Source organism: Phocoena sinus, chromosome 3 (genome assembly GCF_008692025.1).
Source record: "Phocoena sinus isolate mPhoSin1 chromosome 3, mPhoSin1.pri, whole genome shotgun sequence".
NCBI classification, from domain to species: Eukaryota; Metazoa; Chordata; class Mammalia; order Artiodactyla; family Phocoenidae; genus Phocoena; species Phocoena sinus.
In genome coordinates, this window is record NC_045765.1 from 103378492 (window position 1) to 103406484 (window position 27993).

General features: G+C 36.8%; 2 protein-coding genes across 6 annotated transcripts in view; one reads left to right on the forward strand and one right to left on the reverse strand.

Moving 5' to 3' along the window:
* The first annotated feature begins 439 nt into the window (after positions 1-439).
* Positions 440-27061, forward strand: CCNH (cyclin H). Of its 4 annotated transcripts, none has more exons than XM_032625931.1 (9): positions 440-703; positions 2617-2739; positions 11038-11111; positions 12182-12392; positions 15586-15749; positions 18895-18965; positions 20986-21097; positions 24162-24222; positions 24801-27061. In XM_032625931.1, exons 1-9 carry the CDS (start codon positions 587-589, stop codon positions 24837-24839), a joined length of 972 nt encoding a protein of 323 aa, XP_032481822.1. In that variant the 5' UTR covers positions 440-586; the 3' UTR covers positions 24840-27061. The 4 variants fall into 4 exon arrangements, 3 of the variants coding, with proteins under 3 accessions (XP_032481822.1, XP_032481820.1, XP_032481819.1); XR_004349097.1 differs by having other exon boundaries at positions 451-703; positions 24162-25454; positions 25686-27004; XM_032625929.1 differs by having other exon boundaries at positions 451-703; positions 24162-24237; positions 24801-27004.
* Positions 26557-27993, reverse strand: part of RASA1 (RAS p21 protein activator 1) — a 109720-nt gene continuing 108283 nt past the window's right edge. Inside the window, exon 25 of one of the 2 annotated variants that reach the window (XM_032625925.1) lies at positions 26557-27675. In XM_032625925.1, the coding sequence (XP_032481816.1) occupies positions 27592-27675 (84 nt within the window). In that variant the 3' untranslated portion in view covers positions 26557-27591. The remainder of the gene's footprint in view (positions 27676-27993) is intronic. The other variant, XM_032625926.1, reaches the window with a different exon arrangement.

Here is a 27993-nt window from a genome sequence, read left to right on the forward strand (position 1 = left end):
TTAAAAGAGCCAGGAATGCTTCTGCCTTAGGATCTTGGCTGTTTCATCTGCCCCAAGATCATCCCCACATGATTACGTAGCCTACTCCCTCAACTATTTCAAGTCTTTGCTCACATGTCACCTTCTCACTGGGGCCTCCTCTGAACATCCTATTTAAAAGTTGACCTCCTCCAGAGTGCTTTCCTAACTTCTGATTATCCCTTGTGGATTGTTTAGGTTAGCCTCCACATGCTCTCAATGTACTTCCCTTTTGGACATCCCTGTCTGTCGTGTCTCCTTTAAATCTTGTCGGAAAGGGGCGGAGCTAGGGCCGAGGCTCACAAAAAGGGAGGAGCGTGTCGGTTGGCTACGCCCATTTGATTCGCGGGCCGTGGTCAGAGACCCCGCGAGACTTTCTCTTAATCCGCTCCGGAAACGCGATTGCGGACGGAATTACCACGTGACGTTGACGTCGCGCCCGCGCCAACCGGCCTGAATCCTTGGGCTTCCGCGGGATCCTGGTGGTGATTTAGCTGCTTTACGTTCCGGTTTTGTGCCGTTGGCGGTCTTCTCTGCAGACTCCCTGGGCCTTGCCTCCGACCTCACCATGTACCACAACAGTAGCCAGAAGCGGCACTGGACTTTTGCTAGTGAGGAGCAGCTGGCGCGATTGCGGGCCGACGCCAACCGCAAATTCAAATGCAAAGCTGTGGCGAACGGGAAGGTGAGGGCTCCGGCTGCCGCCCTTCTCCCTCGAGCTCTATAAACTCTTGCCCGTCCCTCTCCCCCGGGACTTCCCGCGCACCTCCCTCCCACCTCCTCTGCGCGGCGTGCGTTTATCTGTTTAATAAACAGTGAGCACCTTGCTAGGTGCAGTGGCTACGGAGGCGGACAAGGCCATCTATCTCCATAATCGAGTGGCAGACAAATAACCAGTAACATGGCGAAGAAGACTTTGTAGCATGCTAATGTAGTGGGGGGAGGCTTTTCTTAGTGCCTGTTGTGGAGATGATGGGGAGAGGACTTTCCCGGTGGACAGAGCCACAGGTGCAAAGTAGGAGGCCAGAAGTTTCAGGGTTGGTCCCCGGAATGCTCATGATTGTGTGTGGCGGAACCTGAGTATTTGTGTATGAAAGGTTGGAGAAGGTAAGCAGGGAACTTGTAAGCGGAGATAAATAGTTTGAACTTTGTGATGGAGGAATAGGGAAACCTTTGAAAAATTTTAAATGGGAAATAAACCTTATCAGAGTCTGTCCTAGAAAGAGCTTTCTGGGAAGGAATGGATCGACTGGATGGGGGCAGGGTGGAGGCAGGGGCATGAGAGACGGTTAGCACAAACCAATTGACCACAGATGGTTTGGACTATATGGTCTGTCAGCCACGTCCTTCCTGCTTTACTTTTACCTGGAAGTCTCGTCTGTTTCATATCACTTTATTTTTGTGCTGCACAAAATACTGCATATTGTGCTAAATTCTAAGTATTTAGCAAGTGTTAGCTCATATAATCCTCATAACTACCCCATGAGGTAGATACTATTATTATCCTTGCATTACATCTTAGGAAACTACAGAGAGGTTGAATAACTTTCAGGCTATATTGCTGGTAAGTGGCAGAGCCAAGATTTGAAACCATGGAATCTAGTTTCAGCATTCCTTCTGTAAACCACAGTGCCATGCTGTCTCTATAAAATTAGCACCTGTGTTAATTTACTAGGAAACTAGGAAAAATAACTCCATAAAAAAATTACGACAAACTGGGTGGCTTAAAACAACAGAAATTTATTGTTTCACAGTTCTGGAGGCTAGAAGTCTGAGATCAAGGTGTTGGCCGAGTGGTGCTCTGTGCAGCTTCTTTTCCTCTTCCAGCTTCTGGTAACTCCAGGTGTTCCTTTGCTTGTGGCAACTAACTCCGGTCTCTAGCTCCATCTTTACATAGTGTTCTCCCTGTGTTTCTGTCTCTTCACATGTTCTTCTTATAAAGCTACCAGTCTTGTTGGATTAGGAGCCCATTCTACTTCAGTAGAACCTCATCTTAACTAATTACATCTGCAGAGACCTTATTTCCTCCCATTCTGAGTACTGGGGGTTAGGACTCAACATACCTTTTTTGGTTGTCGTAATTAAACCAATAACAGCACCAAATAGATATTTGTTGTAAAATTATAGTATTTATCAACCGTGTAGTGTATTCTGTAGAGATTTTATAAAGATGGAGAAGAGTTAATGTGTTAAGGGTCAAAATTATCCTTGAGGCACTTGTTGATTTTTACCTCAACCTGTGTGACTTAATAACTGACTGAGAAAGGGATATTGTCCAACCATTGACAATGTGTATCTTCTTTTTGATTTATAAATAGTGACATCAAATCTGTGAACGTATGCACACACTCCTCACGATTGCTTATACATTAGTGAAGCAAATATTCAGCCGACATTCCGAGAAGTTATGCAATTACAGTATAGTTTTAGTTTATTAAATGTTTTCTTAAAAGCTATTTTGTGTAATATTAGCAATTCTATAAAGAGAAAATGAGGTGTGGTATATTTCCCTTTGATTGGAGATATAAACTTAATCTAGAAAGAGAAAAAAATATTAAGATTATCTAATTAAATTTTTGTTGTAACTTCGACCCAAAGGTTCTTCCAAATGACCCAGTCTTTCTTGAGCCTCCTGAAGAAATGACGCTCTGCAAGTATTATGAGAAAAGATTATTGGAATTCTGTTCGGTGTTTAAGCCAGCAATGCCAAGGTCTGTTGTGGTAAGTTATAGTGATGAAGTATAATGTCCTTTAGCTAACTTACAAAATCTGTCTTCTTATAAATATTTAAATCAATTTGCTATCCACTTAAAAATGCACCTGAGTTATGTATTTATATAAATATATAATTTATGTATTTAAGTTTTGTCACATATTTTTCAATAAAGGCATTAAATTATGAACTCCTGTGTTGTATCTTACACAGTGTTTCAAGAATCATTCCATATCTAAAGAATTTTGAGGTCGGCTAGATAGGTCATGACATACTCATTTTATATAGAAAGAAAAAATCAAATTACTTTCCCTCTAGGTTCTCATGTGGTTGTTTCAGATGTGTGGTTCTGAGGACCCTATTTGTGTGTGCGTGTGTGTGTGTACTGTGGTGCAGTAATGGTGAGGAGAAACAGGTAGTTAGAACTTCTTGGCTATATGGATTTGTGTATGCTGTCCCTGTAATTGTTCCTATTGTGTGTGTTTTTTTGTTTTAATTGCAGTATATTTGATTTGCAGTGTTGTATTAGTTTCAGGTGTACAGCAAAGTGATTTAGTTACACATATACATATATCCTTTTTAACATTCTTTTCCCATATAGGTTGTTACAGAGTACTGAGTAGAGTTCCCTGTGTTATACAGTAGGTCCTTGTTGATTATTTTATATATAGTAATGCTAACCTCTTAATTTATCCCTCACCCCCCACCTTTCCCCTTAGGTAACCATAAGTTAGTTTTCTAAGTCTGTAAGTCTATTTCTGTTTTGTAAATAAGTTCATTTGCATCATTTTTTTAGATTCCACATATAAGTGATATCATATGATATTTGTCTTTCTCTGACCTACTTCACTTAGTACGATAATCTCTAAGTCCATCCATGTTGCTGCAAATGGCATTGTTTTGTTCTTTTTTGTGGCTGAGTAGAATTCCATGGTATATATGTACCACATCTTTATCCATTCATTTTTCAGTGGACATTTAGGTTGTTTCCGTGTCTTGGCTATCGTGAATAGTGCTGCTGTGAACATAGGGGTGCATGTGTCTTTTTGAATTATAGTTTTGTCCAGGTGTATACCCAGGAGTGGGATTGCTGGATCATGTGGTAGCTCCATTTTTAGTTAGTTTTTTTTTTTTTTTTTAAAGAGGAGAGTCTTATAACACAGCGGTCCCCAACCTTTTTTTTTTTTTTTTTAAGATTTTGGGGGTAGGAGTTAATTAATTAATTTTTGCTGTGTTGGGTCTTCGTTTCTGTGCGAGGGCTTTCTCTAGTTGTGGCAAACGGGGGCCACTCTTCATCACAGTGCACGGGCCTCTCACTATCGCGGCCTCTCCTGTTGCGGAGCACAGGCTCCAGATGCGCAGGCTCAGTAGTTGTGGCTCACGGGCCTAGTTGCTCCGCGGCACGTGGGATCCTCCCAGACCAGGGCTCAAACCCGTGTCCCCAGCATTAGCAGGCAGATTCTCAACCACTGCACCACCAGGGAAGCCCCCGTTTTTAGTTTTTTAAGGAAACTGCATGCTGTTCTCCACAGTGGCTGTACCAATTTACATTCCCACCAACAGTGTAGGAGGGTTCCCTCCTCTCCACACCTTCTCCAGCATTTATTGTTTGTGGATTTTTTGATGATGGCCATTCTGAGCTGTGTGAGGTGATACCTCGTTGTAGTTTTGATTTGCATTTCTCTAATAATTAGTAATGTCAAGGATCTTTTCATGTGCTTTTTGGCCATCTGTATGTGCTCTTTGGAGAAATGTCTATTTAGATCTTCTGCCCATTTTTTGATTGGGTTGTCAGTTTTTTGGATATTGAGCTGCACAAGCTGTTTGTATATTTCAGAGATTAATCCCTTGTTGGTTGCTTCATTTGCAAATATTTTCTCCCATTCTGATGGTTGTCTTCTCGTTTATGTTTCCTTTGCTGTGCAAAAAGCTTTTCAAGTTTAATTAGGTCCTATTTGTTTATTTTGTTTTGATTTTCATTACTCTGGGAGGTGGGTCAAAAAAGAAATTGCCATGATTTACGTCAAAGACTGTTTTGCCTGTTTTCCTCTAAGAGTTTTATAGTGTCTGGTCTCACATTTAGGTCTTTAATCCATTTTGAGTTTATTTTTGTGTATGGTGTTAGTGTTCTAATTTCATTCTTGTACATGTAGCTGTCCAGTTTTCCCAGGACCACTATTGAAGAGACTGTCTTTTCTCCATTGTATAGTCTTTCCTCCTTTGTCGTAGATTAAGTGACCATAGGTGTGTGGGTTTATTTCTGGGCTTTCTATGCTGTTCCATTGATCTATGTGTCTGTTAGTGTGCCAGTACCATGCTGTTTTGATTACTGTAGCTTTATACTATAGTCTGAAGTCAGGGAGCATGATTCCTTCAGCTCCATTTTTCTTAAAATTGCTTTGGCTGTTTGGGGTCTTCTGTGTTTCAATACAAATTTTAAGATTTTTGGTTCTAGATCTGCAAAAACTGCCATTGGTAATTTGATAGGGATTGCATTGAATCTGTAGATTACTCTGGGTAGTACAGTAAGTCCGCTACATATGAACCTTCAAGTTGCAAACTTTCAAAGATGCAAACATGCGTTTACATGTCCAATCACATTAAGTTAGTTCCCATGTCTGGCATACATTGTCATATGTGTGCATCCTCTACAAGTGGTTGTGCTTTTGTGTACTTTACAGTACTGTATAGAGTACAGTGGTACAGTATCTTTATTTCAAACCCAGGATGTCCAGAAGCAAGCGAAAAAGCAGTGGAGATGTAACTGGTACTACTGTACTTTTCAAGGCACTGTACTGAAGATTAAAAATGTTTTATTTTTTGTTTTTTATGTATTATTTGTGTGAAAAGTATTATAAATCTATTACAGTATAGTACTTATATAGTTTCCCAATCGTGTTAGTTGGGTACCTAGGCTAACTTAATTGGACTTACGAACAAATTGGACTTACGAACGCACTCTGACTGGAACTCATTCAGATGTAGGGGACTTAACTGTGCAGTCATTTTGACAATACTGATTCTTCCAATCTAGGAACATGGTGTATCTTTCCATCTGTTTGTGTCATCTTCCATTTCTTTCATCAGTGTCTTATAGTTTTCAGAGTTCAGGTCTTTTGCCTCCTTAGGTAGGTTTCTTCATAGGTGTTTTATTCTTTTTCGTGTGATGGTAAATGGGATTGTTTTCTTAATATCTCTTTCTGATCTTTCATTGTTAGTGTATAGAAATGCAAGAGATTTCTGTATATTAATTTTGTATCCTGCAACTTTACCAGTTTAATTGATGAGCTCTAGTAGTTTTCTGGTAGCATCTTTAGGATTTCCTAAGTATAGTATCATGTCATCTGCAAACAGTGACAGTTTTACTACTTTTCCAATTTGAATTCCTTTTGTTTCTTTTTCTTCTCTGATTGCCGTGGCTAAGACTTCCAAAACTATGTTCAGTAACAGTGTCGAGGGTGGACATCCTTGTCTTGTTCCTGATCATAGAGGAAATGCTTTCAGCATTTACTTTTTAACATCCTCTATGATGTTAGCTGTACGTTTGTCATTTATGGCCTTAACTATGTTGAAGTATGTTCCCTTTATGCCCACTTTCTGGAGAGTATTTATCATGAATGGGTGTTGGATTTTCTCAAGCTTTTTCTGCATCTATTGAGATGATCATATAGTTTTTATTCTTCAATTTGTTAATATGGTGTATCACACTAATTAATTTGCAGATATGGAAAAATCCTTGCATCCTAAGATAAATCCCACTTGATGATGGTGTATGATCTTTTTAATATATTGTTGGATTCAGTTTGCTAGTATTTTGTTGAGGGTTTTTGAGTCTATGTTCATCAGTGATACTGGCCTGTAATTTTCTTTTGTGGTATCTTTGTCTACTTGTGGTATCAGGGTGATGGTGGCCTCATAGAATGAGTTTGGGAGTGTTTCTTCCTCTGCAATTTTTTGAAATACTTTCTGAAGGATAGGTGTTAACTCTTCTCTAAGTGTTTGATAGAATTTGCCCGTGAAGCCATCCTGTCCTGGACTTTTGTTTGTTGGGAGTATTTTAACCACAGTTTTAATTTCAGTGCTTGTGATTGGTCTATTCATATTTTCCATTTCTTCCTGGTTCAGTTTTGCTTGATTTTACTGTGCAAAGAATTTGTCCATTTCTTCTGGGATGTCCATTTTATTGGCATATAGTTGCTTGTAGTCGTTTTTTATGATCCTTTGTATTTCTGTGGTGTCCATTCTAACTTCTCCTTTTTCATTTCTAATTTTATTGATTTGAGCCCTTTCCCTTTTTTTCTTGATGAGTCTGGCTAAAGGTTTATCAGTTTTGTTTATCTTTTCAAAGAACCAGTTTTTAGTTTCATTGATCTTTTCTTTTGTTTTCTTCATCTCTATTTCCTTTATTTCTGTTCTGATCTTTATGATATCTTTCCTTCTGATAACTTTGGGTTTTGTTTGTTCTTTCTCTAGTTGCTTTAGGTGTAAGGCTAGGTTGTTTGAGATTTTTCTTATTTCCTGAGGTAAGATTGTATTGCTATAAACTTCCCTCCTAGAACTGTTTTTCCTGTGTCCCATAGGTTTTGGATCGTCATGCTTTCGTTTTCATTTGTCTCTAGGAATTTGATTTCCTCTTTGATTTCTTCAGTGATCCATTGGTTGTTTAGTAGCATATTGTTTAGCCTCCAGGTGTTTGTGTTTTTTACAGTTTTTTTCTTGTGGTTGATTTCTAATCTCACAACATTGTGGTTGGAAAAGATGCTTGACATGATTTCAGTTTTCTTAAATTTATCTAGACTTGCTTTATGTCCCATCATGTGATCTATCCTGGAGAATGTTCTGTGTGCACTTGAGAAGAATGTGTATTCTGCTTTCAGGTGGAATGCTCTAGAAATATCAATTAAGTCCATCTGGTCTAATGTGTCATTTAAGGCCTGTGTTTCCTTATCGATTTTGTTTGGATGATCTGTCCATTGGTATAGGTGGGGTGTTAAAATCCCCCACGATTTCTCCTTTTCTGGCTGTTAGCATTTGCCTTATCTATTGAGGTGCTCCTCTGCTGGGTGCATATATATTTACAATTGTCATATCTTTTTCTTGGATTGATCCCTTTATCATTGTGTAGTGGCCTTTTTTGAATCTTGCAACAGTCTTTATTTTAAAGTCTGTTTTGTCTGAGTCTTGCTACGCCAGCTTTCTTTTGATCTCCATTTGCATGGAGTATCTTTTCCCATCCCCTCACTTTCAGTCTGTATGTGTCCCTATGTCTGAAGTGGGTCTCTTGTAGACAGCATATATATATGGGTCTTGTTTTTGTGTCCATTCAGCCAGTGTGTGTCTTTTGGTTGGAGCGTTTAATCCATTTACATTTAAGGTAATTACTAATATGTATGTTCTTATTGCCATTTTGTTATTGTTTTGGGATTTTTTTTAAGCTGTGTACTCTTAGATGGAGTTTGAATATTTTTTAAAATTAATTATTTATTTTTGGCTGCATTGGGTCTTCGTTGCTATGTGCCAGCTTTCTCTAGTTGCAGCAAGCGAGAGCTACTCTTGTTGCAGTGCATGGGCTTCTCATTGTGGTGGCTTCTCTTGTTGCGGAGCACAGGCTGTAGGCACACGGGCTTCAGTAGTTGTGGCACAAGGGCTCAGTAGTTGTGGTTTGCAGGCTCTAGAGCGCAGGCTCAGTAGTTGTGGTGCACGGGCTTAGTTCCTCTGTGGCATGTGGGATCTTCCTGGACCAGGGATTGAACCCGTGTCTCCTGCATTGGCAGGCAGATTCCTAACCACTGCACCACCAGGGAAGTCCCTGGGATTGTTTTTATAGGTCTTTTTTCTTCCCTTCCTCTTTTGTTCTCCTCTCTTGTGATTTTATGACTATCTTTAGTGTTGTGTTTGGATTGCTTTTTCTATTGTAGATTTTTGGTTTGTGGTTACCATGAGGATTTGGTATAGTAGTCTACACACACACACACACACACACACACACACACACATAAAGATTAAGTTCCTGGTCTCTTAATTTCAAATGCATTTCCAATATCCTTCATTTGTATTCTCCTCACAATTGCTACTTTTGATTTATGTGTGGATGATTTCCTACCTTTATGTTTGCTTTTACCGGTGAGCTGTCCCATTTGTAATTTTCTTGTTTCTAGTTGTGGCCTTTTCTTTTCTGATAGAAAAGGCATTCTTTTGGCATTTTTTGGAAAGCTGGTTTGGTGGTGCTGAATTCTTGTAGCTTTTTCTTGCCTGTAAAGCTTTTGATTCTTCTGTCGAATCTGAACGAGAGGCTTGCTGGGTAGAGTATTTTTGGTTGTATGTTTTTCCCTTTCATCACTTTAAATGTATCGTGGCACTCCTTTCTGTCCTGTAGAATCTCTGCTGAAAAATCAGATGATGACCTTATGGGGATTCCCTTGTATGTTATTTGTTGCTTTTTCCCCCTTGTTGCTTTTAATATTTTCTCTGTCTTTAATTTTTGTCAGTTTGATTAGTATGTGTCTCATTGTGTTCCTCCTTGGGTTTATCCTCTGTGCTTCCTGGACTTGGGTGACTGTTTCCTTTCCCATTTTAGGGAAGTTTTCAGCTATAATCTCTTCAAATATTTTCTCAGGCCCTTTCTCTGTTTCTCCTTCTGGAACCCCTATAATGTGAATGTTGGTGGACTTAAATGTTGTCCCAGAGGTCTCTTAAACTGTCCTCATTTCTTTTCATTCTTTTTTCTTTAATCTGTTCTGTGTCAGTGATTTCCACCATTCTGTCTTCCAGCTCACTTACCCACTTTTCTGCCTTATTTATTTTGCTATCGATTCCTTCTAATCTATTTTTCATTTGAGTTAAGGTATTGTTCATCTGTTTGTTTGTTCTTTACATTTTCTGGCTCTCTGTTAAACATTTCTTGTGTCTTGTGTGCCTCCATTTTTTTCCCGATCTTGGATCATCTTTACCGCGTTACTCTTTTTTTTCAGGTAGATTACCTGTCTCCACTTCACTTAGTTGTCCAACTGGGGTATTATTTTGTTCCTTTGCGTGGATTTGTGTATTTTTGTTGATAGAAAATTAAACTGAAATTTAAAAGCTGAAAGATTAAAAAGGGGGAAAGGTGTATAAAATATTTTTCTCTTATCTCACAGGTTTGTTGTGAATATCAAATATGAAAGTTTTGTCTTAAGTGAAAGTAGATCATACATTTTAAAGTTATACCAAGTGAATAATTTATGGCCCAGAAAAGAATAAGCTCCTAGAAAATATTCTCCATTTTTATAGTTGAAAAAACTGAAGTATATTGAAAATACCAAGTCCAAAAGTATTCATAGTGTTTTCTGTTTTTTACTGGACCTTTATCTAAGAGATCTGATTCATGAAAAATTTTAGATGTGCTTGCTTTCTATTTCCAGATTTGATCTTAGTCTTTTCTGATAAGAAAACTGTAACACAAGGTGGTAGGTTTAAGTGATCTTTTCAGATGAAGAAACTGAATGAACTTCTTTGTGGAATTTGTCTTTATATAACTTGCTTATTTATAACTGTTAGTTTTGGTTTTTGTTTCACATAAAATGACAAAACTAAACTTTTAAAATATTTAAAAAGAAATGTATTTTTTTCTATTCTAAAGTAGATAAATATTTATTTCATTGGTTCTAACCAAATGAAATAGTTTTTTAAAAAGTACAGGCAGACCTTGGTTGAAAACAGCCTTGTCCCTTATTAGATTTGTGACCTTGAACAAGTCAGCTAACCTCATTGATACTCAGTTTCTTTTTCTATAGAGATAGCAGTACCTCACCAAGCTGTTATAAGAATTAAAATAAATGATAGTTTTATACTTGGCACAGAGTATGGCACATGGGGTGCAGTCAGTAAATGGTAGGTGCTGCTTCTCCTGTTTGGTGTGGCAGCAGGTTAGATCACAGAACCAGAGTGGATTTAGAGAGAAGGCTCATTGCCCTGACCATGTTATTCTGCCAGTATTTTACTAAATGGACTGCTTAAGCTGTGATCATTTGTATAAATTATACAAATATATATAATTGTGTAAACCCCCCACACACATTTTTAAAATTAAGCCAGTGACCATAGGAAGGATAAGCCAGGATAGGTGGGGAAGGACAACAAAGGCTTGGCTGTGGTTTTTCTGTTGTAATTTATCACAATTTATTTTGACTTAAGAAGTAGTAAGTTTTGGGGTTTTTTTAAGGTGACTTTTTCAAAGAAACCTTGGCATAAATAAGTTTTTTTTAAAATACAAAATTTAACTTGTACGTGTGAATAGGTTCTGATAATAAATGTATTTTTAATCTTAGGGTACAGCTTGTATGTATTTCAAGCGCTTTTATCTTAATAACTCAGTAATGGAATATCACCCCCGGATAATAATGTGAGTATAAGTATAATTTATTGATTTTCATTTAAGAAAACTTTTATACTCTTTGAGCATGTGTGTGTGAAAAAATGACTTCCTAATAAAGGGTAATTTAGACTTGCATTCTATTCTGAACTTAAGATCCCTCCTGATACTCATTAATATACCTGTATAATTCTTCCTTCCCTGTAATACTGATGGCATCAGTTTTGGCACTTGTCCAAATTCAAATTCTGTTTTTCTTAAACTGGCTTCCATAATATCCCTTTCTGTTAGCTGAACCTGTCTTCGCCCATTTGCTCTGAGAATCATTTACAGTAACTCCTCTTCCTGTACATCCCGTCAGTTTACAAGTCCTATAGTTCCATAGTCATTTCACTTGAACAAAGGTCTGTTTTGTTTCTGCCCTCTGCTAAGCACTGTGCTTATCATTAAAAATAAGGATGAAGTTAGTATGAGACTCATCAAAGAACTTGCTGTCAATCGTGCTGTCCCTGTATATTTTCTCTTTTTCATTTCCATTTCTACCAGTCTAGGTCAGGCCCTTGTTACTTCCAGTCTTGGTTTTTGTGGTAATCTTATCACTACTAATTTCTCACTCTGAAATTTATGTAGTAGCCATGAGAGTTTCATAGGTTTGTTCCTGAGGTAATAATCCCCTATTTAAATGTCCTTGGAGACTTCCACTGATGGCTTTCCATAATGTTTCTTTAACACCTTTCTTCTCAGGCCCATATGTACATATGTGTGTACTATTTTTTTTCTCTTCCATCTATATTTCATGATGCTGAGTACCCTTATTCTTCAGTTATTTTGTTTTTCCAGATACTTGGGCTGAACTATATAAAACTGGCATTAAGTTACTAATGATTGAATGCTGTAGCACTGTTATACAGTTCAACCTAATTTTTATAGTCTCCGTATGGATAAAAAGATTAAACAGGAAACTTTCTTTTTTTAAATCAATTTCCTTAGATGTCTAGTATAGTCATTGGTGAATATTAGGCAATTTTAGAACATATTTTAGAAATATTTTGGTATTTTTCAAAGTATATACATATCCTTCCCCTTATTTTTTCCTCTAGGCTCACTTGTGCATTTTTGGCTTGCAAAGTGGATGAATTCAATGTGTCTAGTCCACAGTTTGTTGGAAATCTGCGGGAGAGTCCTCTTGGACGAGAGAAGGCACTCGAACAGATTTTGGAATATGAACTACTACTTATACAGCAACTTAATTTCCACCTTATTGTCCACAATCCTTATAGACCCTTTGAGGGCTTTCTCATTGATTTAAAGGTAATCTTGCTGACTAAAGTAAACTGGTGGAGTAAACTCCTTTGCTATTGTTCTTTAACCAAAATAATCAAAATTTTATTATAACTAGTAATGATCCTAATTGTTACACAGTTAGGCTTGCTAAAATGTGTTTGGCCTGGACTTCTAGGGCAATAGTTCTCAAACTTCAGTGTGCATCAGAATCACATGGAGGGCTTATTAACTGAGAGTGTCAGACTGTAGTTCTTGAGCTTCTGATCTAGTAGATCTGCAAATACTGGTCCAGGGACCATAATGAGGACAATTGTAATGCTTTTAAAGACTTCAGGTAACTCTTCTAACTCCAGTATACTGTCTTGGATCTTCATACATACAAAATTCTTAATTTGAAACTACAAGATTGCTAACTGACTTCTATTTTTAGAAATTTTACAAAATTCTTAATTTTAAACTACAAGATTGCTAAGTGACTTCTATTTTTAGGGCGTTGTGAACTGAAGTCAATATGTGGGCATCAAAAATAACAGTAAATAAATGTTTTGTCAGAACATTGACAAAAGCAGCTTGTTTTGTTTTGGCCCTGAAGAAGGACTTTAGATAGTGTGAGTTAAGTGAACAGAAGTCAAAAACTGGTTCATTCATCTTGAGTGGCCAAATTTGGGTGCCTTCTATATGTCAAACATGGTGCTTGAGGATGTAGTCAAGAACAAGACAGGAACAGCCTCCCCTTTATAGGCCTTACAGTCTAATGGGAAAGACAATCATATATTCAGTGTGCTAAGTGTTAACAGAAGGGGAAATACAGGGTACTTTAGAAGGGGATAGCAGATTGAGAAGAAGGGGAGACAGTTCTGAGAAAGTGTAATTTGAAGTAAAATTCAGAGCAAGAGTAGGGATTGGGTGGTGGAAGAGCATCCCATTCAGAGAGACTTTTCTGGTCAAAGGCCCAGACGTAACAAACCATGGTGTACTAAAGAACCTAAACAGAACTTAGAGGTAAATGGGGAGGACTGCCACGGAGTGCTGCCTGAGTGGAAGGCAGAGTGTAGACTGTGGAGGTAACATTACAGATTTTGAGTAGAGCAATGGGATGCCAGTGAGAGGGTCAAGTCTGATGAGTGACGTGATTAGGTTTGCAGCTATAAAAAACATGTTGGCAAATTCATGCATCAGCCTGCGTCAGATGTTTATTGCACACCTGTATGTGTCAGGCATAACGTGCAGAATGGATTCGAATGGATGAAGGGATACCAGTTGGGATGCTGTTACAGTAGTTCAAGCAGAAAGACAGTGGTTGGTTTGACTCATGAAGTGGTAGTGGGTACAGAGAGAGCTTCTTGGGCTTTAGAATCAGTAGAGCTTGAGGAATGATTGCATACAGAGAGCGAGGACAGTGGAAGAACCCCCAGGTTTCTGGCCTGAGTGTATTGGTGGATGGTGGTACACTTATACAGGAAACAGTGGCACAGGAGAGATTTACTGATGGTGGTGGGGTAGGGATTTGATGAATCTGGTTTGGGACATGATGAATTTCCATTGCTTGCAAGACATTCAGTTTGGTACATATTTGTGTCTGGAGGCCAGAGAAGATGGCTAGGCTGGAGGCATAGATTTGGGCATCACTGCTGCCCCAGGAAGATTTAAAGTGGATTGGCCATAAGGACCATTTAAAGGGTAGCTAGAGAAAAGTAAGAAGCTAGTAAGAAGACTGAAGAATATCCAAAGAGGTAGGACTTTTGGAGAAGTGAAGGGAAGTAGAATACTTTTAGAATATGATCAGGGGAAGCTCTCCAATCCTGCACAGAATTCAGGCAAAGTAAAAGTTGACATTTGCTAGATTTAGTGCCAGAAAGGTGACTTGTGATCTTGGTGAAATTAGTCTTCTTGGAGTGTAAAGGAAAAAAACAGATTGGAGCTGGTTGGGGAATAGAAGGTGAGAAAACAAGTGTGTATATAACTTGGATTAAACAGCTTGTCTTTGAAGTGGGAAAAGAAGATGGGATGATTGAGAAGATGGGGGAACTGCTAGAAGTAGAAGAAAGGAACAGTTTTTTGTCATGTTTTGTTTTGCATGAGAAACTTTAGAACACTAGTAGAGAAAGCTTAATGGAACATGTGTAGCTCAAGTTTTCCTTTGGAGTGTGGTAGAAGGGCCTGGCATGGGATTTTGAAGCAAGGTAGAAAAACTGGCTATTTCTCTTAACGGAGGGAAAGAGGAAAGCATGGGTGAGGATAACGTTATGTTTGGGGATTTGGCCATAGCAGGAAATACAGTGTCTTTGTTATCAACAGAGATCATTTTCTGAGAGCAGTGGAGTTTCTGAGAATTATCAAAGATACTGAGTCAGGTAGAAAGTGTTTAACATAATCACTGAAAAATGGGAGAATATATTTTCTGTGGAATATTTTAGCTAGGCAGTGTTGAGCCTTGTTGAGGTCAGTGAACTTGAATTTATAGTAATATTACCAGACCTGTTGGTTGTATTGTTTTCTCTAGCAGCACCCAGAAATCTGGGTATAGTTGCAAAGCAGAAGGTTGGTTGAATTCGACCACTATTGAAGTTTTGCTGGAAATATGTTGGCAGCATACTGGGGCAGGGAATAGAAGAGGGAAATGAGAACCAGTAGACACTGGTGAGTATAAGCAAGTATAGGGATAAGGAACCAGAGGTCCTGAGGAGGAAGTCAAAGAACAGCTGTGAAGTAACTGAGCAAATGTACGTACTGGGAAAGGGAATGCTGTGGTCAGAGTAGAATGTTGGATTTGTCATATCAGAGGTCAGGCATTTGGGGATGACAGGACCTGTGTGTGATTGTACAGTTGACTCTGGCTATTTTGTTTCAGAGTATAGAAAAGATTTCTTACTGCTTTGGGACTTGAATGTAGATATCTGAAATATATCTGAGGGTTTAGGATTTAGGGTTCATTTTAAAGGGTAAGAATGGTTAGAAAATAGGGGATTATCCATACTTCTTGGGCATATACTAAAAATAGTTCTGTAATCAAACAAAGATTCATTTCCCAAAAGTAAACTTTTAGTAGAAGGAATTTCAAATCAAAATGAGGTGGTGCTTTGGTTTCTAAATGTGATCTTACAGGAGTTAACTAAAAGTATCCTGTGTTAAGCACTTCCTGGTTTATAGGAATAGTTTTGTACTGTTATTACTCCATGAGACCCTCAGAAGTGATAACATTTGCAAACTTTCTTTCTAGACTCGCTATCCCATGTTGGAGAATCCAGAGATTTTGAGGAAAACAGCTGATGACTTTCTTAATAGAGTTGCACTGACGGATGCTCACCTTTTATACACACCTTCCCAGATTGCTCTGACTGCCATTTTATCTAGTGCATCCAGAGCAGGAATTACTATGGAAAGGTATTATTTTGTGTTTTAACTTAGATTAGACTCAGTCCCTCAGTTTATTCCTTCCTGGAGTACCAAGTTTTTAAGTAAGGTTCACTTTGTAACATTAGTCCTTCATATCTCCTGTGGTTGAGGGTTGTTGAGGGCAACTGAGGGAAGAAATGGAATCACCTTTTAAGGAAATATTTAAAAATTCAGTAAAATATTTTTGAGCTAAGAGGATCCATTTATGACTGAAGTAGAATTAAATCAGGTGATCCTCAAAAGACTGATAACAGCTATCAATATATGGCAAATTTAGAAGTTTTATGAACTGGTAAGCAGCATGAGTGCAACAAATACGTCTGCCTTGTTTTATCATTAATCTCCTGCTGTGGAGCATGTATGGCACATGGAATTCAGTAAAGATTTGTTGAATGAATAATACTTTAGGGAATGTCCAAATGAATTTTAGTGAACTACAGATACTAATAGCTGATACATAAGTGCACACTGAGAACCAGGCTCTGTGATAAGCACTTTACATGAATTAAATTCACTTGATTCTTAGGATAATATCTTGTGTGAAGATTAATTACATATCTATTTTATTCATTTATAACTAACTCAAGCACAGGCTAGCAGTAAGTTAGCCTTTAAAAATCTTTACATTTAATTTCTTTCTAGCGATTTAATTTCTTTATACCTTCAAAGCTCTGCTTGATTCATTCGTAGAAATAGCTGAGGAGGAAAGATGATAAAACTTTCTAAATTTAAACTTTTCTGCATGTTTGTAATCCCTCGTCTGTAATTTCATAATCCATTGATACAGTGGCAGGAAACATGAACAGATGTGATTTAGTCTTTATTCAACTGAATGGGAATAGTTTTAGGTTTCTTTGCAGAAATATTAATGTTACTGGTTACATGATACTGCCCCAAAATATCACTGAAGTATTTCACATTTCATGGTATATGCACCATGTTAAGTTTCTAAGACATGAATAATTCTGAATTTCAAAACAAATCCAAGATAAAGGATTGTGGGTTTGTATTTTGTTTATGGTATGACTCTTCTGTATAAACACAGCTCACCAACTGTATATAAGCATATACATTTAATCCCAAAGTGATCTCTACCTTCATTTGTTTACTAAGCAAACCTTTATGGAGGTTTTTTTTACATTGCGTTCTATGTACCATGCACTGTACTATACTGTGGAAATGTAAGAATGAACAAGCTATCCTTGTGGGAAGGGTGGCCATACAAATTGATACCTATGGAGTTTGCGGGTTATGGAGCTTCCATAGTGTAAGGGAAAAAGCCTCTTTTTCACAATTCAAACAACCAGTTGTTTGCTTAATCTGTTTAAGCATTGTATCTTATGCAGGTATATGCTAATTTTTCAGTGGTGAGATTTTTCTTATGTCAGTAGAGAGGGATGAAGGATCCTAAGGTCCAAATTAGAGTGTATTTCATCTTAGAAGTTTAGTTAGTTATAATTTCAGATAGGCAGGTGAAAGTGAAATTGTGGTACCTTGGGCTCATTGCAAATTGAATACACTTTTGTTGCATTCCCAGGGACTATAGACATTTGGGCATTTTTTTCCCTTGAGGAAATGCTTTCAAATCATTTTTAGCTTCTGAAATCCTTTGCAAATTTTGAGATACATGGAAACTGCCTTTATATTTATTACTGATTTCAAAAGGGGGGAGTCCTTGTGCTGTTGTTATATTCTGAATGAGGCTTTAAGATTATTAGTCATAGAATGTTACCTTGTTGATTAGAGGTTTCTTCTTTTTCATTGGATTTAGAGCTTTATTTTGCATCTCCTAGTTTGACTTCTTAGGTCGTGAAAAAAAAAGATGTCAAAAGTGTGAGGAGTTTTAGGGAGAAAAGTGAAGGGAAAAAAACTAATTGTTATTTTGAATTACTGATAACAAGAAATGTATTAGTTGTTAGGGGAGGTATTTTTATTTTTTATTTTTTTTTGCGGTACACGGGCCTCTCACTGTTGTGGCCTCTCCCGTTGCGGAGCACAGGCTCCGGACGCGCAGGCTCAGTGGCCACAGCTCACGGGCCCAGCTGCTCGGCGGCATGTGGGATCTTCCCGGACCGGGGCACAAACCAGTGTCCCCTGCATCGGCAGGCGGACTCTCAACCACTGTGCCACCAGGGAAGCCCTAGGGGAGTTATTGATTTCCATATCTAAAATGAAACTCCCACAATAGACGATGAAGATGTAACAGCAAAGGTAGTTATCAAAACTTTGTAATGTAGTTTAAATGATTTTGATATTTTAAAAGACATACAGCAACAAAATTTCTTAAAGAATCGTCTTTCTAATTTTTGGAATTTTATTTCACCCAAGAGAAAAATTAATAGCTTTTTTTACATTCATGTTTGAAAGATTACGTTGCCTTGAGAATATGTTCACTTGGGCTTTTATCAGTTATAAATCAAGTTCAAGTATATAAAACCTCAGAGTAACTAAAAATTTAAAAATAGAAATTACATTTTTATACTGTCATTAGTTCCAAGAAAACAGATAGTTGGGCTTTATGTACATTTATGGAATAGTATTAACACCTTTGATCTGGACTTGATGCAAAAAAAGATGTAATAGATTTGTAAAGCGTGGGGTGATGTTCTTATTGGTTTGAATACCTGTTTGTCCCAAGAAGAGCAATTATAGTTAACATGGACTTGATATTAAGGGGAGAGAGAATCCTTACTAGTGCCAGGTTTTAGCTCTGCTGCTACCTGACTTTATTCATAACTTCTCTGTCCCTGTGACTCAGATTCCTCACCTGTAAAATGAGTGAGATTAGACTCATAGGTCTAAATATTAAACACTTAACGTTAAAAGTATTGAGTATTGCTCCTGTTAGTTTCATATCATTTTCTCTCTGAATATGTCATGGAAATTAAATTAACTTGAACATTAAATGTTTTGAATCTAGTATAAATTGTAGTCAATCCTTAAGACTGTAAGAGATACAGATTATAGTTTAGTAGAGTTCAAAGTATTGTCATTTAACAGTTTTAAAGTAAATTTATTTAAAAACTGATCTTGATGATGAAATGAACATGGAGGAAAATAATTTATGATGTCATATTTTCTCAAGATGCTATATGTGTTCAATAGATTTAAATTTTTTTCCTTTCTTTTCCAGTTATTTATCAGAAAGTCTGATGCTAAAAGAGAACAGAACTTGCTTGTCACAGTTACTAGATATAATGAAAAGTAAGTAAAACAGAACACTTTATAAAATACTCTTCTATCACAAAGCTACTTTCTAAGTAAATAACACCCTGGTATTTAACTTGAGATAACAGATTATTGTTTAGATTTACTTATATTGAATTATTGTATCATGGATGCATGAAGGATACATTGGTGAAGAACAAATAGAAGGTACATGAAAGAAAGTAGTTTTTACACAGAACTTTTTAGGAAAGTGAAAATATAATCAGATTCAGAAAGGATTGAGATTCAAAACAGGGTCCTTTTAAAGTATACCCAAATATGATGAGCACTGAAAAAGATCTCAGGGAATTAAAGCCTAATTAAATTTGAAACTTCCGTTTTGTAGGTAAATTAGCTTTAACTAGTTAATATGTGTCATTTGCTAGTTCTGCCAGTATTTTGAATTTGGCCCAATGAAACTGATTTCAGGCTCTTGGGCTTCAGAACTGTGGGAGAATCCATTCTGTTGTTTTAATAAGCCTTACTAAGTTTGTGGTAATTTTTAATAGCAGCCTCAGGAAACTAACACAGCTCCTCACAACAAAGAATTATCCAGCCCAAACTAGTGTCAATGCTGAGAAACACTGTCTTAAGCGTTTTTTTTTTTCTTCTTTCACTTTTTAAAAATATAGTTGGTTTACAGTGTTGTGTTAGTTTCAGGTGTACAGCAGAGTGATTCAGATTCCTTTCCATTATAGGTTATTACAAGATATTGAATATAGTTTCCTTAGCTGTACAGTAGGTACTTGTTGAGTCAGAACCTCCACTAAACTGGTTGGCTAGGTTAGCCAGTCCTTTCCATTTTCATACTTGCTCATGTCACGCTGCATGCTCATGGCTGCTAGACTACTCGTTAGGGTTAAAAACAGTGTGTTTGTTTGTTTCCAAACCTTTTGTGCCAATTGTCCTTGTTAATAAAATTTGTGGTTTAAATACTGAATAAACCAATAAAATACGAGATTGAATATCTTGATCTTGGATGACAGGGAGTACTTCTTACATGTTTTATGTTTCAAAAGTCAACATGCTTCAGGGTGTGGAAGTATTATTTGTTATTTCTTTGCTTGAAATGATCTTTGATACCTTCCCTCTTTGAGAAAAATGGATTTGTGATTTACGAATCATAAGGTAGGTTTTCAGTTATACCACTAGAGGGTTCACTTCCAAAGCTTATTGCAGTTTGGCCATAGACATTTGGATCAGGGAATTTAGTAAGTAGAAGAGGTCTTAAAGGTAACTCACTGTGCTCATTTTATAGCTGACAGTTTTATTACTGATTTTGTCTCAGTACCTTTATTTTATTCCATTTGTTTTAGTACAAAATAAGAATAGCTCTTGATAAAACATTCAGAGCTTTAGCGATATTAAGGTATCTTATTCATCATTTTTCACAAAAAGATATTGTCCTAAGGGTGTTAATTCACTAGTATTAATTCAGTTGCAAACACTGCTTTATTTGCATTATGAAATAAGTAACTCATTTGGAGCACGTGGATGGCTAATAGTAAGCCCTGGATCTCTCATCATTTCCCTAATAAATCTTGACATGTTTTTACTAAGCGTTTTCCCTTCATTACATGTTATGTAATAATGGTTTTCTTTGTAAATAAGTAGTACACTCTTGGCCTGCCATCTGTAGGATAGAATCTTATGAATCTGGTTGGTGGCAGGGAACAAAGCATGTTTACTAAATCACGTAGGGATTTTTAAAAAGCCTTATTAAAACAAAGCAAAAAGCGACCATGGTAGGATTTTAAAAAAAATACTGACTAGTAGAGCATGCTTATCTTTAGGCTGTACATGATGTGGGCTAAGCAGCAGACAGCTATAATAACTTGAACTAGAAGTATGGTGTTCAGTGGATTTTAATGTGGAACAGTATTAATCCTGGTAGGAATAATCACATTTCAAGAGTGTTTTTTGTTCCCAAAACTAGATGAGAAAACATCATTCAACTCCTTTATGAGAACAAGGCTTTTTATTATCTGGTATAAAGCCTTTTTTTATCTCCACATAGGCATGAGGAACTTGGTAAAAAAATATGAACCACCCAGACCTGAAGAAGTTGCTGTTCTGAAACAGAAGTTGGAGAGATGTCACTCTGCTGAGCTTGCACTTAACGTAATTACGTAAGTAGATGTGAGACTGTTAATTCAAGAATAGATATAATTGTTACTGTCTCTAGCTAGTCTTTAAATTACTTAATTGGTAAATGTTTGCTTATGTGGGGAAAACTGACTTACCCATTAAATCAGATTTTTTTTATTGACTGGAGATTTCTAACAGGATTAAACATGAGATAATAAATTACGAATTTGGCTTTCATAGTACATTCTGCTCCTGCTATGACTAATGTGTTCTTTGGCTTGTGGGCCCTGTCCCGTTCTGTTACTCCTTGTGGGGTCCCGTGGGCAGAGTTTTCCTAGGGAATTCCTGCACCTCTTCTTGCCCTTCTAATCTTTCGGTTCTCTGTAGGTCTGGTATCTCCTCTGAAGAACAAGTATACTGTTCCACACTTATTTCTGTTAGCTAGGGTGGGGAAACTTGGCATATTTTCTCTCAGTGGTAACTTTATATTGAAGACAGAACCAATAGGAAAATGTGCTGGCTGTTCGATCTCTTCTTGCAGCCATAAGGAACACTGTTAATGTGTCTTATTGATTTGTAGGCTGAAAGTGGAAATCACCATTTTCAGATTCTTTATGCTTTGCAGTTTGAAGGATCTACTTAACCCTTTTAGACATTTAAAACAATTGAGGATATGGGCAGGTATAGGAATGGTAAAACTATTATTTTCTATTCTGTGGAATTCATTCTGTAAAATTTACTGGGGGTTAGCTCTGGCATCTGAACAGTAAGATGCATTTGAGATGTTTTTGATCTCTAATCGGGGACTGTATCCTATTGCATAATATATGAGAAGCCAGAACAGCATTCCAAGGTCTTCAAATCAGGTACACATGACTCAAATTCTTTAACTATAAAGTTGTAGTAGTAGAATATCCAAGGACTTATCAGGTGTGCAACATACGGGACTATATTATATTTGTAGCTGTAACTGTAAAACATGGCTTAGCATAGAACTTTAAATTGGTAAATTTCATTCCTGGGTTTCAGTGGTAACTAGGAGGAAGGAAGGAGTGGTGGCAGAGAGGTAAAGAAAAATGTTGACCTTAATGAATGAAAGTATTAAAGCACTGATTTATAATCTTTTCACATTGATTTTGAAATGAGCTTAGACCAGGCGTTGGCAAACTATGGCCCATGGGCCAATCTGGGCCACTACCTGTTTATAATAGTAGTTTTATTGGAACAGAGGTACACCCAGTAGTTTGCATTATTGTCTACTGCTGTTTTCACACTATAGCAGAAGAGTTGAGTAGTTGTCACAGAAACTGCATGGCCTACGAGGCCTAAAATATTTACTCTCTGACCTTTTCAAAGAAAATTTTGTCAACCTCTGAATTAGACCATTGAACTATTAATCCTACCCTTCCACCTAGGTAATGGACCATAATCCAAAATTCCTAATTGCCAGAATTTACATCTTACTCCAGGTGACCATTTGCTTTGCACTGTGTCAAGCAAATCTTGCATATCTATGAGTACTTGAGGGGTGCTTCTCAAACTGTCTGTACAGGACTGTTGGGTTTCTTTTTAACCCATTACAGACCTATACTTCTGTAAAATATAACAACCAATTACTTAGAAAAACAAAATAAAAAGACAAAAAATAAGCTTAAATTTTATTAGAATCAACAGTCACAAATTCATCTATCAAATTGCTATAAAAGTTTCTAAACATACACTTAATTTCTGTACTTATCTCATTGCACACTGGAAATGGTTCATGGAGCAGCAGCATTGGTCCATGGACCACACTTATAAGTACTACCTCAGGGTAAAATATCTTTCCTTGGTCTTTAAAATTCTTTTATCTTTTTCAACACACAATAATATATTGTCATTATTCAAGCCAGTTAATACAGGTAAACCAAAGTTCTCTTTGACCAAAACCTAAATTCCAGTTTCAACTGAGAGGTAACATATAGTTGGTGTTTTACCTTTGCCAAGCTTTTCTCTGTGTATGTGTATATGAAATAAGTTTTCTTTTCATTGTTTTCATATAAATTGTATAACATTTAATAGTATCAATCTTTAACTTTTGCCAGTCTGGGTGAAAAAATAGTATCATGTTGGTATTTTAATTTGCATTTCCCCTAACACTTTGAAGCACTGATATTTCTGTGTTTAACAATCATTTGTGTTTCTTCTGTATTGCATGATTATAACCCGTGCGGAACTTTCTGGTGTTATTTTCTTGTAGTTCTTTTTATTTACCCATCTTTCTATATATATCATACAGGTATTTTCTTCTGTTGTTTCTTTCACTTTATTATTTAGGCACCTTGTCTTTTGCTTCACACTCTTACATCTGAACACCTTTCTTACCCTAAATTAATCAATATTTTATTTTGCCTTTTGTTCAGCTGTAAAAGCAATTTACAATTGTTTGTGCCTGGTTTGAGGTAGAAATCTCGTAATATTAATTTTTGTTCAAATAAGTTAACTGTTGTGCCAGCCATTTAAAAATATTTCATGATTTTTTCTAGTTATTTTAAATACTCATTTACTACAGATTAAATCCCTATATATACTTTGCTGTTTTTTGCCTGTCTGCTCTGATCATTGGTACTTGTAACTCTTTGCTGATAGTCAGCCCTCTGCATGTGCAGATGCAGAGCACCAACTGTCCTGCTGCCATTTTATATAAAGGACTTGAGCATCCAAGGATTTTGGTATCTATGGGGGGTCCTGGAACCAATGCCCCTCATACCAAGGGATGACTACCACACTTTTAATTTCTTAGTTTACATATATAGTGTGTGTTTTGATGTTAAGTGGGGCGAGCTCCCCATGCTTTGTTCTTTTTCAGATTCTTTTGCTATTTTTGCAGCATCTTTCCCAGGTCAGAGTTTGACTTGATAAGCTCCATGAAAATTTTTTTAGGATTTTAATTAGAATTGCATTGAATTCAGAGGAATTTGAAAGATATTGTCTTCCTGTCCATAATTTTTCACCTCTTTCCCTTTATCCAGGCTTTGTTCTCCAACAGATGTATCTCATAGCCTTGCTAGCTTATAGATTCTGTTGCCAGTATAAGATTGCTTGTTGATGGTTGCTTAATTACAGGAAAAAGAGGAAAGGTTATGAAGATGATGATTATGTCTCAAAGAAATCCAAACATGAGGAGGTATGTTCTCCAAAGGTAAATTTTAAGTTATCATTGCTGTATATTCTGGTACAACCATAATGTTAGGATTTTACTGTTCCAGAGTGCAAGCATTATAGACAGAGGTGTTGGGTATTGGAAAGCTTTCATTTCTTTTTTTGCATCCTTTATGTACATTGTCCATTATTAGAGGAATTTTTCTCACTTCTGTCTTGGCCTTTTCTGAAGCAGTATAATAATTACTTGATGAAGAATCCCTCCTAAGGTCATAGAAGGCAGTAGGGATATATTTTTTGATCTTCAAGGATTCTTCTCCTACCTTGTTTAAAAAAAAAATTGTACCTGGCAAGTCAGATAAAAATGAATAATCAGAGGCAGAAGTTCACAACTGTAACGTTTGTTCCTGTCACTGGACTAGTCTGGTGAGACCATGCCATATTATTATAAGGTTAAACTGCTACACATTTTCCTGGTTTATTTACCTTTTATAATCAGCATAGCGAAAGGAGAACATTTTCCTAAAGGGAGGCAAGAAGGTAAACAGTACTGGTTATGCTTCAGTATAATGTTATCCTTATAACATTTTCTTTCCTTCTTAGGAAGAATGGACTGACGATGACCTGGTAGATTCCCTCTAACCATCTGAAATTGATTTGTCAATGCTAACTACTCAACAGAAGGATGAAGCATATCTGGCATTTAACTTTAAAAATGAAGTAATGTGAAAGCATCAAAATATATTAAACTTTTCTATTTATGTTATTTAAAAGTTTTTCCTTTCAGGGTAGCTTTATGTGAAATAAAACATCTTCAAAGGAGCCAGAATAGCACCTGGTTTGGGTAATCTTGCCCCACCATGACTAATATCAAATCAGTCTTTCTGTGGTAGCCAAATTAAAGCTGTAATTTATTTGCCTATATTGTTTATACAAATTGTTTATACAAGATGTCATTAAGCAAACTTATCTTTTTCTGAAAAGGCACCACAAAAAATAAAACTTAGTTACTAGTCAGTTTTTAAAGTGCTAAGGAATGTTGGCTACTATAGCATTTATTCAGTTATTTAACTGTGATCTTATTCAGTTCCTAGAGTTGGAACCAAAGTATGAAGGTCTGTCAGTCAGATTGTTTCTGGAAAATGGGGTTGAAGGAATTCTGGGAAACTCAACTGCCCTAAATCGATTAAGTTTTACAGATGCAAACCTCTCCTCACCTTTCCTCAGTGCATCCCAGGATGTACTTTTCCATAAAGTGTAGGTACCATTTAATTACATTTCAGTATTTGAAGGTAGTATTTACTCTATGTATATCCTTTAATAATGCTTTATATTTTAGGTTTGCGTTGTTTTAATTTCCTTCTCACTGAGGAATAAAATTCACGAAGTGTGATTTTATAAACGTGGAGGGGAAGAAGCCGAAATTGACAGTCCTTCACTGCAGTCCCGGTGAAGCAGTGGTCCGAATTTATCTTGTTTCTTTTTTAGGTCACTAAAGTTGGGCGTCAGAGCAATCTCTGAAAATTTTCCTACCCAGCCCCTTTAAAAAAAAATGTTTAGAGGTTTCATTTCATCATTGACCAGCTAAGTTACTCCAAGGCCTACAAAGGTAAATGACAAGTTTCCTATTCCAGCTTAACAGAGTGTCTTTAGGTTTGTGGGGTTTTTTTAGAAGTAAAAGGCAGGAGAAGCAGTTCAGATTGAGAAATGGCAGGTCAGTATGGTTAAAACTGAGATGTGAGTAGTGGGAGAGAACAAATTGCTGGGCACTAGAATCTAGACCTTTTTGCATATTGTTGAAATGTTTTCGGAGATGTCCATATCCCTTTTAGTCTAACCTGGAAGGAGACCAAATGGCATACTATTGTCTAACTGAAAAGCAGAGGGGAAAATATGGAATTGGGTTGACCTCAAGAAAAAGCACCTGGTGTGTTTGTGTTTTGCTATCACTGTTCAGCTGTGATCGCAGCTACTTCAGGGCTAGCTACCTCTATATAAATAACAGCATTTAATACTTGCAGCTTACTGAGGGTTCACAAAATTTCTGCATAGTATAGTTTTAACACTTTAATGCTTAAAATACAGGAAGAAACAAAGTGTTGTTCTTAGAACCTAGGCCTTTAGAAGATTTTTTTTTTAGTGGGGAAATGCTTTTCCCAGTACAACCCTGTCTGGTTCGCCTTGTATGCCTTCCCTACCCTGCACAGTTATGGGAGGGAAAGAATCGTTAACAAATACATAATGGAATCCTTCATCTCCCTGGGCCTTGCTCTGGTACTAAATTTGAACTGCCCCTAAAAGGAGGAAGAAAATAATGAAATTAAATGTTTAGCTGTATTTAGACAGAAGTAATCAGATATTTATGATATCCCTTGGTTTTATTTTAACTTAACCCTTGTGAATACGTCACAAAAATACACATACAGAAGCAAATAAGACTATACAGTCAAACTAAATATCCAGCAGATACAACAAGTAGTCAGAAGGGCAAAGATGGATAGCTGTTCAGTGGCTGATGAAATTGTTTGCATAATTTAAAAAATCAACTTGGAATTAATGAATACTTTCAATGAAAGCATTCTAGGGTTTTTAAACATATATCATATATAAAAGAAATCGGTTATCTATAAAACAGTTGAATGGGTAACATGCGTTGATCAGTACACAGTGACCAATAATATTTATTGAATTCAAACTATTTACTGTTGTAAACATTTAACAAAAAAGCATTATGAGATCTAAATACAGTCTTTGACAATTCGAACAAAATAAGTGGCATGTTTAAAAAATAAAGCTGATGAGCAATAGATCCATTCTCTGTATTTTCTTTCAACAGTTCCAGCAAAGAGAAATAGCAGTTATTTTAAAAAAGTATACAGCAAAGATTGTTCCTATTGTAATGGTAAACTCTGGAAACTGTAAATACAAATAAAGTCATTGAACAGTCAAACGGTCATATTCCTAATTCAGGAAGAAGTAACAGTAAGAGCAGTCTGCAATCCAGTTATACTCAATTGTCAACAGAGAATGCTTTTTTTCATCGTTCTGTTTCCAAGAGACAGCAAAACTTTGGCAATTGAATGTATTGAAAATATATTTTCCAAGTTCAAGATACAGTCATAGCATTGTGTGAAAGGTGATCTGTACACCAAGGCTCAGAGGTTGGTAAAGATTCCATATGTGGAAAAAGTGCAAATATCCTGCACAGATAGCTTACAAAGCTGCTGGCGCAGTTACTCACCAGGAGAATCTCGAGTTTTGTTTGCATAGTTCACACATCACTGGAATGTGGAAAGGTGTGCTATTTTTTGGCAAGAGCAAAGGAGACGTTATACTGATGTGAATTACCATGTTGGGCATGCTGAATCCATGCAGAACACTACGGCGAAGGCTGCTACCTGACATCATTAGTTTTTGTATACTGGTTTTGTTTTTGCTGAAGCAGCTCTGTTATAGCCAGAAGCTTTTTCAGTACGTGCTAGACAAGGAAAAACAGTATGAAAATAATTAGTAAATAAATGAAAGCTTGATCAATCTCAGGGATGGGAACCTGGATTTGAAAAAAGCCATATAAATGCAAAGGAATAAATAAAATAATATTACCATTCTACTCAAAAAAAGCATAAAATTTTAAGTATGTATCATTCAGCCCTTGACTAGGTCATATTATTTTGGTCGAGATAGAAGAGAATTTTTGTACACTAAAGTAAACAGAAACTCGTTTGCGTTTGGCATTCTCATACCTACTTAGGCCAGAACACTCTCTAGAATAGAACACCTTACAGAAGAAAGATTT